General features: G+C 35.2%; 1 protein-coding gene across 1 annotated transcript; it reads left to right on the plus strand.

The window, feature by feature from the left end:
- The first annotated feature begins 2,936 nt into the window (after positions 1-2,936).
- LOC131996755 (uncharacterized) lies at positions 2,937-5,060 on the plus strand. Its single transcript, XM_059366644.1, has one exon. The coding sequence runs from the start codon at positions 2,937-2,939 to the stop codon at positions 5,058-5,060; it is 2,124 nt and encodes a 707-aa protein (XP_059222627.1).
- Positions 5,061-11,272: the final 6,212 nt, after the last annotated feature.

Consider the following 11,272-nt stretch of genomic DNA (forward strand, 5'->3'; position numbering starts at 1 on the left):
CGAAAGTTAGCGGGCTTTCGACAGACAGACGGACTTGGCTAGATCGACATAAAATGTCATGACGATCAAGAATATATACAGCGGTCAAAAAAAGTATTCATCATTAGCAAAATTGATAATAAATTCACTTATTTTGGGTAATTGAAGAAAATTTAAAGTAAACAAATAATGCAGTTTTATGCAATAGTTTATTTTTCGTAATATGTTTTAAAATAAATTCAAAAAATAAATTTAATTAGCGCAAAAAATGCAATTTTATATAATAACACCAAAAACAGAACAAAAAAAGTATTCATCATTGATGTGCTATCATCAAAGTCAAATTCAAATATTATTTGGGAATCCCCCTTTTCTGTTTTATTTAGTAAAGGAGGCTTTGCCCTTGACAGCAAATATATAATTTCATTTAAAATATAGTTTTTGTCAAAATGGGTCGTAAGCAAAACGAGGTTTCTGATGAGGTAAAAGTTTTGATAATAAAACACCACAGGAATGGTTTAACTCAAAAAACTATCAGTGAAATATTAAATAGACCACGATCTACTATACAATCCATCATCAGAAAGTGGACAGAAACGAAAACTATTGACAATAAACCAAGATCTGGTCGACCAAAAGCACTTTCAGTTGGAGATGTGCGTTGGCTAGTGCGGCAAGTTCAGAAAACTCCGAAGACAAATGCGACCATTCTTCGTAAAAACACTATGGAATATTTAGGGAAGGAAGTTACTACACAAACAATTCGAAATACACTCAAAAGGCATAGTTACAGAGGAAGAACTGCACGTAAGAAGCCCTTTATAAATAAAATAAACCGAGTGAAAAGGCTAAACTTCGCAAAAATGTATGTAAAACAGCCCGAATCATTTTGGAAAACAGTAATTTTTGCAGGCGAGAGCAAGTTTAATCTTTTTGGGTGCGATGGAAAGGTCATAGTGTACAGAAAACCAAATACAGAGCTTGAAGAACGAAACACAGTTGCTACTGTAAAACATGGTGGAGGTGGTTTAATGGTTTGGGGGTGTATGGCGGCTTCAGGAGCGGGAAATCTTGAAATTATTAATGGAGTAATGGATCATAAGTATTACATTGACATTTTAAAGAGGAATTTAAAAGATAGCGCTGTAAAACTTGGGCTTGGTAATAACTTTCAATATTATCAAGATAATGACCCCAAACATTCTGCTTTAAATACCAAGATGTGGATGCTGTATAACTGCCCCAAAGTCATTAAAACTCCTCCTCAAAGCGAATAAAGAAAGAGAACGGACGTGTTTCAATTACCTCCTTGAAGTTTTAATAGAAACATCAGTTTAAACCCATTTCAATCTACCGACAACCAAAGATTGCCATAACAAATTCACTGTGATACCTAAAATAACAGAAAAACAGTCAAACACCGTCGATACAAATAAACAAAACAAAATAAAATAAACAAAACAACTTGTTTGCTACAAGTACATATACATCAAACTAGATAAATTTGAACATCTCTCTGTGCTCTTTATCTAAATTCTCGTGAGTGTCTGCGCTTGAAAATATAAAGAACCAATTAACACTCAGTGCAAATTCTTAAGTGACAACAAAACAAAAACAAAAAAAAAAAAAAAAAACACAAACCGAAAAAATAAATAAATATCTCTTAGCATGGCACACTCTGAGCAAGTACCAGTAATTGAAATAACAACAATAAACAGTGAAAACACGCTCACCACAGATAAGTTGGTTATGGCGCCAAAAAGGTGGAGAGAAGGCCGTGGATCTTACTCTGATGAGAACGTATGCAAAACTCCTCGCTTGTCTAATTATGACTCTCCTCAACGTATTGTTCAACTCATAGATAAACGGTTCGAGAAACAATCTGAGCTTATCAAAGCATTGATACTCGAGAGTGAATCTAGACTCTTAAGTGTTATAGATAAGAGCATGGATGAATTTAGAAAAGACATTGGTAAGCTATCAGAAAAGCTTTCTAATATAACCAATCGTGTTGAGAAAATTGAAACAGTGGCAGACAAAATTGAAAACATGAACCAGGATATAGGTGTATTAAAACATGAAATCGAAAAACTAAAAGTTCAACAACAAAAACACGAAAATTTACACGTTGCGAGTGACCTTCGGATAAACGGTATCCCTTATACAAATAACGAAAATCTATTTCAAATTTTTGACACTCTTTGCAACAATCTAAACATTGCTACTCCAACCATCAGAGCAATTTATCGAGTCTGCAATGTTAATAAAAATAGAGACACTCCAGAAACAATCATGGTGAATCTAACATCACCCTCTGATAAAAACTTTATTTTAAAAAATATATCGCAGTTCAAAAAAAGTCATAAAACTGCATTGCAACTACAACATGTGGGATATGATTCCGATAAACATATCTATGTAAACGAAAATCTTACCAGTTATAACTACAAAATACTTCAAAATGCACTTAAACTAAAACGGCAAAAATGCATCGAGTCAACATTTAGTCTCCGTGGCCTCGTATATGTCAAAAGAACAAAAGATGAGCCACCTATCATGGTTGATAGTACCAGCAAATTAATCAATCTTTTTCGCGGCGGTCCTGAACCAATCAACATGCCAGCAGAATATTCCAGCAATAATAATGATCAAAATTAAAATATTTCATGACTCAATATATAAATTATTCGAACTTTTTATTATTATTTACATAAATTGTTACTCACTGATTTCCTGCATAGAAAAAATAAATGTTACACCACTTACTTTAAGTAAATTTCACATTGTAGTCCTAAGTAACTATACAAACCTTTGTAGCATTACTTATTTTTCTTATAATATTAGATAGAGCAAAACAATGTTCCAAAGACAACTTAAAATGCATGATACGAATACTATCAAAACAAAAAACAGGCCTAAAACTGGTGCACATAAATGCCCAAAGTCTTAATAACAAAATGGATGAGTTTCGCGATACATTTATTAACTCCGACATCGACGCCATTTGTATATCTGAAACGTGGTTTCATCCTGAAATCGATAGCAGCATTTTTCATGTTACGGGATACAAACTGTTTAGAGCGGATCGTCATACTCATGGCGGCGGGGTAGCTATATATATCAAACATGGTATAAGCTGCTCTCTCAAATGTATGTCAAACCGCTCTTCCCGCATTGAATACTTATTTCTGGAACTTTTATCTGATGACAAGAAAAGATTACTGCTGGGTTGCGTCTACAGACCAAATTCATCAATAGATTTTGAAGAATTAATAGAAACTATTGATATAATTTCCATCGAGTACGACAATATAATCGTAGCTGGTGATTTTAATAGCAACTTGCTTGTTGAGCGCTGTCTTGCCGACTCAATGCAAACCCTAGGGCTACTTCCTGTGAATGATTCCGCACCAACTCACTTCACAAGAAGTAACGCGAGTCTGCTAGATGTGTTCTTTGTCAGCCATTTGTCCAAAATATCTCTCTACAATCAGCTAGATGCCCCCGCATTCTCCAAGCATGATTTGCTTTTCGTCACATACCACTTCGAAATTAATCCCACTGTTTGTACATCGACATATCGCGACTTCAAAAACATTGACTGGCCACTTCTGCATCAAAGTTTAGATGAAGTACCTTGGGAAGAGATTTTCTATATGGAAGGTGTTGACGAACAAGTTTCCTTCCTAAATCATAACCTTTGCTCAATTTACGACACATGCGTTCCTGTCAAAGTCATTTATACTAACAGAAAACAACAGCCATGGTTTACTCCTGAAATCAAGCACTTGATCAGCGTTCGAAATTTGGCATATAAAAGATGGAAACGTTATAGACTGCCTACACTGTATGACACGTTTAAATCCGCTAGAAGAGATGTGCTCAAAAAGACTAACGAGTCCAAAAAGCAGTACTATAAAAGGAAATTCGAAAATGCAATTGATAGTAAGCGAAAATGGAAAGAAATAAGGAACATCGGAATTGGATCGAAATCCAATACCAACACTGATTGTCTTTCTATCTCTGACCTAGATGAGATAAATGAAAACTTTTTGAAAATAAATACTGTGGACCCTGGCACAAACACTTATTCTAATATTTCTACAGCACAGATTGAAGACACATTCTCGTTTAGATGTGTTAGTCCCGAAGAAGTCTTACAAAGTTTTGCAACCATAAAGTCTGACGCAATGGGATTTGATGGCATACATCCTAGATTTGCCAAATTGGTACTGCCGAAAATACTTCCATTTGTTACACACATTTATAACAACATTCTTACAAAGTCAACGTTCCCAACAGACTGGAAATTGGCAAAAATTATACCGATACCCAAACAGAATTCAGAGTTCCGTCCGATTGCTATCCTGCCGTTTTTCTCTAAAGCTTTGGAACGTATTATAAATACTCAAATAGATGCCTTCCTGAGTTTCAGAGGTCTTTTGAATGATAGACAATCTGGTTTTCGAACAAAAAGAAACTGCTCTACTGTATTAATTGACGTTGTGGAAGAATTGAGACAAAATATGGATAATAATATGGTATCATTTCTGGTTTTACTGGACCACAGTAAAGCCTTTGACACAGTGAACCATGATATTCTTATCTCGAAGCTTGACAGACTTTTCTTTTTCTCCAAACCGGCCTGTAAACTGATTTCATCATACATTACCGGACGCCGTCAATCCGTCAATGTCGGTGATACAACATCTGCGGCACTTGATGTACCTAGAGGTGTTCCGCAGGGCTCTATCCTTGGTCCCTTACTTTTTTCTGTATACATAAATGATCTACCTGATATTCCAATGCATTGTAATGTGCAAATGTACGCTGACGATGTTCAGCTTTTCTCCAGCGCTAAACCAAATTGCGTACAATCATGTATAAATAATATTAATTGCGATCTGAATGAAATCCAGAACTGGGCGAGTAAAAATAGTCTCTGTCTAAATCCGTCAAAAACTAAACTGATGAAAATTTTAAAACGATCAACCACCCAGATTCCTCTTGCAAGAGCTACTTTGAACAACTCGGTAATAGAAACTGTTGATACATCCTGCAACCTTGGTGTAATATTATAGAGTATTCAGTATAAACATATTTACGTTCCAGTCTAATGTACGTTTTCTCCCTCACCTTATTCTTATTTTCTTATTATCCATAAGAACAAGTGGTAAACACTCTCACTCGTATTTAAATGTTTATCTGCTTGCTGTTTGCATCTCTTTAATGTAACATACTGTCACACACATACATACATATCCATGTACATACGTTGTTATACATTTCTAGTTCTAAGCTTTGTTTTGTTATAAATAAAGATCACTCTGTATTTGGATTTTAATTGCAACGCATCTCATCTCTGCCGTGTCAATACATTACATATTTGGCGACGAGGATAAAAAAAATTTTTTTTTTTTGAACTTAAATAAGTTATTTTATATAAAAAAAAAAAGTGATAAACAGAGCAAAAAAATAAATGCCGCCTAAGATGGAAGGAGAAGGAAACCAAAGTTTTGCAGCCAGTCAAATTGCAGTGTTCCAGACTTCTAATGTGCCAGAATTTAACCCAAGTGTAGAGGCGTGGAATGTATGGAAAGAGCGTCTGGACATACATTTTTGTGAAATAAGCTGCACGGACGACAATGTGAAAAAGTCGATTTTATTAAAATCAATTGGTGCCGTGGCTTATAAAATGTTGCATAGTTTATGCAGTCCAGTGTCCCCTGTGTCAAAAAAATATGAGGAGTTGTGCGAGATATTGGATACGCAGTACACCCCACCTACGATAGTGTTCAGCGAAAGAAAAAAGTTTCATGTCTCAACAAAAAGTGATAGTGAAACGGTTGCTGAGTGGTATGCCAGAGTTAAGACATTGGCGCTTAATTGTAAATTTGGTGCAAACTTGGATGCTTTTGTTTTAAATCAGTTTGTGATGGGCTTGCCACATTTCATCTTCGAACGACTGTGTGAAGAGGACGAAAGTCTAACGGTGCAAGTGGCGTTGAAAAAAGCGATGATCATGGAGACGAAAAGCATAGCAAAAGAGGCAGAGAGGGAGCAAAGTTCTGTGAACTTGGTGCAAAAGCAAAGACTCTCCAACAAGTATAACGGCAGTGGCGGTGGTGGCAGAGGTTATGGCAGCAGCGGTAACAGAGGCAGTAACAGCAACAGAGGCAGTGGTAACAGCAGTAACGGAGGCAATGGTTATAACAACAACAGAGGCAATGGCTATGAAAATAACAGAAGCGGCGGTCGCGATAACAGAATGGAAGTTGAAAAAAAGGCAGCTTGTTCTCATTGCGGTTGGCGCAACCACAGCTCTCAAGCTTGTAAATACAAGGAGAGCAAATGTCATTCGTGTGGAAGAAATGGACATCTGGCTTCTGTGTGTCATAATAAAAAGAGAAGTGTGAATTATGTATCTAATGATATTGATAACAATGATGATGATTATGATAATGATGATTTATTTAATTATTCAATTTTCAGTGTGGCTGAGCGCAAATCTAGTGATGTGTATTCTCTTCAGGTTGTAATTGATGGAGTTGAGCTTAATGCTGTGTGTGATACGGGTGCTCCGTGTACGTTGATGCCTGCTTGTTTTTATAAGGAGAACAACATTAAGAAAACACTTCGCCCATGCAATATACCATATGTAGACTACAATGGTGACAAGTTGAAGCTGGTAGGCGAATACGATGCGTCGGTGACTTTTCAAGGTAAAAGTAAATCAGTTGTTGTTGTTGTTGTAAATTCATCAAATCCACCCCTGCTTGGTCGTTCGTTTTTACGATCGTTTAATTTTGAGCTGTTGCAAGTTAACAATATTGGTTCAATGGATTCTAATGCAACGATTATTGAACAAATTAAAAATGAATTTTCTGAGGTTTTTCAAGACAAGTTGGGAGAATACAATGTGAGCAAAATTTCTTTAAAAATTGCTGAGGATGCAGCTCCTGTTTTTTGTAAACCAAGACCTTTACCATTGGCATGGAAAGGCAAGATAGAGAAGAAGTTAAGAGACTTAATAAGTTCTGGTGTTTTGGAGCCGGTTGATAATTCCGATTGGGGAACTCCTTTAGTTCCAATTTTAAAGCCAAACGGCGATTTGAGGATATGCGGTGACTACAAGGTCACATTAAACAAATTTTTATTGGATTTTAAATATCCCTTACCCAGAATCGATGAGATTTTCGCATCGTTGGAGGGTGGTGAAGTTTTCACGAAGCTTGATTTATCCAATGCTTACAATCAGCTTGTTTTGGATGAAGAGTCTCAATTTTTATGCGCATGGAGTACGCATATTGGTACTTTGAAGGTGAAGAGACTACCATTTGGTGTCAAAACGGCTGCGGCCATTTTTCAAAAAACAATGGAAAATCTTTTAAGAGATATTCCCTATGTTGTTGTTTACCAGGATGACATAACCATCACTGGCAAAAATATGCAAGAGCATATCAGGACTTTGAAGCGTGTACTTCAAAAACTACAGTCTTCAGGATTGAAGCTCAATTTAAACAAATCAGTATTTTTTCAATCTGAAATTTCCTATTTGGGATTTAACATCGACAAACATGGATTAAGAAAGAACAATGACCGGATTTCATCAATAATCTCGTGTCCTATTCCAAAGAATATTTCTGAATTACGAGCTTTTGTGGGCATGGCAAATTATTATTCGAAATTTATTAATGATTTTGCAAAAATCATGTCTCCACTATATAATTTATTAAGCAAAGATGTAGCCTTCGATTGGTCAGACAAATGTCATAAGTCGTTTGAGGATATAAAGAAGTCTGTTACTTCAGACCAAATCTTGGTTCATTTTAATCCTGACTTGCCAATCATATTAACTACTGATGCTTCAAATAATGCGGTAGCTGGAATTTTATCACACAGGTTCTCTGAAACAACAAAACCGATAGCATCTGTATCCCGAGCTTTGACGAAAAGCGAGAAGAATTACAGCACTCTTGAGAAAGAAGCCCTAGCCATTGTGTTTAGTGTTACTAAACTAAGGCAATATTTGCTTGGAAACAAATTCATTTTAAGAACGGATCATCGCCCATTATTGGCCATTTTTGGTAGCGACAAGGGTTTGCCTGTCATGGCTTCAGCAAGAATGCAACGATGGGCATTAATTCTTTCTGGATTTAATTATACCATAGAATATGTGAAAGGAATTAAGAATGAAGCAGATAGCATTTCAAGGATGCCTCAAAAAGAATTTCAATCTGATAATGTTGAAAATTCTTACATAAATTTTATTGAAGCCAATGGAGCAGGTTTTAAAATCGATTTTAAAGATATTTCTCGTGAAACGAGACGAGACCCGATTTTGTCAAGAGTTGTGGACTGTATCTCCAACGGCACACTCAATAATATTGCTGGTGCCAATTTCACACCATTTCGGGAAAAGTATACCCAACTAACCGTTGAATATGGTTGTATTTTATGGGGTTATCGAACAATAATACCTGATAAATTAAAAGAAAAAGTTCTAAATGAACTTCATCGTTCTCATTTGGGGATTGTCAAAACCAAAGCCCTTGCAAGGTCATACATATGGTGGCCAGGCCTTGACAAAGACATTGAGAACTTAATTAAGAACTGTCTACCGTGCCAAAAACTACAATCCAGTCCTGAGAAAAGCAGTTTAATACCATGGGTGCCAAATGATTCGGTATGGAGCCGAATACATATTGATTTTGCTGGTCCGATAAGAAATTTTTACTTTTTAATCGTCATCGATTCATTTTCAAAATTTGTTGAAGTTTTCAAGACTAAAGATATGACGACAGCATTCACCGTCTCAAGGTTAAGAGAACTGTTTTCACGTTATGGTATTGTCGACACACTTGTAAGTGACAATGGCACACAATTCACTTCACATGATTTTGAAACTTTTTTGTCCTTGAATGGAATTAAACACATCTTAACTGCACCTGGACATCCATCAACTAATGGCCAAGCTGAGAACTTCGTTAAAACGTTTAAAAAATCCATATATGCTAACTTGGAGCAAAATAAAGATGCCAATTTAGACCAAATTTTATACCGATTTTTAATGGACTATCGCAACATGACCCATTGTAGCACTGGTGAATGTCCAGCAAAGATTTTCTTTGGCAGAAAACTAAAAACCCGGTTTAGTCTTTTAAAACCACCAACGACTACGGAAAAGATAATAAATGCACAAGAAAACAACGTTCGAAACCACAAAGGTAATCGAAATATTCAATTTACAGAAGGTCAGAAGGTAATGGTACGTGATTACCGTAATCCTAACAAATCTAGTTGGGCACAAGCAAAGATAAAACAACAACTTGGACCTCAATCGTATTCGTGCATTTTATCACACAACAACTATATCATTAAACGCCATCTAGATCAGATAAGAGGTCAACAACAAAAACAACAACAAATCGTCGATTTGCAAGCACCTACAACAAATACCTTGTCTTCAGATGGTCCACAGCAGATGCAAACGACTGAAGATATTTCACACACTAGAAGAGAACTCAGACCACGAGAGGGAGGAAGAGTAGTAAGAAAACCGGATTCAGGTACAAACAGCAATTTAGATACCAATTGATAATATACAATTTTGTCTACTCAATTCATTATTACTTTATAATTTCATTGATATTGTTTGTATTTGATTGATATGTTATTAACAACTTTAGGGGGAGCATATAGAGTATTCAGTATAAACATATTTACGTTCCAGTCTAATGTACGTTTTCTCCCTCACCTTATTCTTATTTTCTTATTATCCATAAGAACAAGTGGTAAACACTCTCACTCGTATTTAAATGTTTATCTGCTTGCTGTTTGCATCTCTTTAATGTAACATACTGTCACACACATACATACATATCCATGTACATACGTTGTTATACATTTCTAGTTCTAAGCTTTGTTTTGTTATAAATAAAGATCACTCTGTATTTGGATTTTAATTGCAACGCATCTCATCTCTGCCGTGTCAATACATTACAAATATTCAATTCCAAACTGACTTGGACTAATCATATAAACAAAGCTGTTGGTAAAGTTCAAGGAATGCTGCGAAGTTTGTGGTCTGTGCGGACTTCTACACCTTTTCAAGTACGTATGCTTTTAGCGAAATCTTACCTTATACCTACTCTACTTTATGGATGTGAAATTTTCGCAAATTGTGATTCGAGAGACTTCAACAAACTAAAAGTAAGCTACAATAACATTGCTCGCTACATATTTAATAAGAAAAGGAGAGACCGAATTTCTCAATTCGCCCACAAAATATTCGACATTAGTTTCGAAAACCTCCTCAAAGCGAAATGCGTTATTTTACTGCAAAAAATAATCTATCTTAAGCAGCCAAAATATCTTTATGATCATCTCCATTTTGCTCGATCTGGCAGAGGACTAAAAATCATTCTACCACGCTTCCGAACCTCAAACTCTGAAAAACAATTTTTAATCAACAGTATTCGTCTTTGGAACAATTTGCCATCCAACATCCAAACCATAAGTAATGCTACTCTTTTCAAGAAAACAATTTTCAAACACTATATTTAAAGTATAATTCCTAAAAAAATTCTCTTATGATAAATTTTATAATATAATTACTTTTTTATTTATATTTTTCTTAACACATATTCGATGTAATCCATTCCTTAAACCGGCATCGTCACTTATAAGATTTTTATCTTGTGATGTCTGGTATCAATAAACAAACAAACAAACAAAAAAAAAAAAAAAAAAAAAAAAAAAGTCCCGACTTGAACCCAATTGAACATCTTTGGGAACATCTCGAACGCAAATTGAGAACGCGCAATTTTTCGAGCAAGAGTCAAATGCAACAGGTGATAATGGAGGAATGGACTAATATAGACCAAAATATAACCGCTAAATTAGTCCAATCGATGTCAAACCGTTTAAAAGAAGTTATAAGACGCGGTGGTCGAATAACAAAGTATTAATTTTTTTAAATTATGTTATTTATTTTTTTGTTTTTTTGCAATGATGAATACTTTTTTTGTTTAATTTTTTGTGTTCAGCTGTAAAATGGCCCTTTTTGTTCCAATAAATACTATTTTTTTCTTTAAAAACAATGAAATTGTGTACATATATATCACACAAGCACTACTGCATCATTAGTTTAATATGTTTTTATTCCAATTGTCTTTTGTAGACTTATTAAAAAAAAAACATTGAATGATGAATACTTTTTTTGACCGCTGTATACTTTATGGGGTATTAGACGAATATTTCCAGGAGTTACAAACAGAATGACGAAATTAGT

This window comes from Stomoxys calcitrans, chromosome 1, assembly GCF_963082655.1.
Source record: "Stomoxys calcitrans chromosome 1, idStoCalc2.1, whole genome shotgun sequence".
Lineage (NCBI taxonomy): Eukaryota > Metazoa > Arthropoda > Insecta > Diptera > Muscidae > Stomoxys > Stomoxys calcitrans.

What these genes read in the sequence shown, in the direction of transcription:
- LOC131996755 (XM_059366644.1), top strand. Translation starts at nt 2,937, where the DNA reads ATGGATGAGTTTCGCGATACATTTATTAACTCCGACATCGACGCCATT.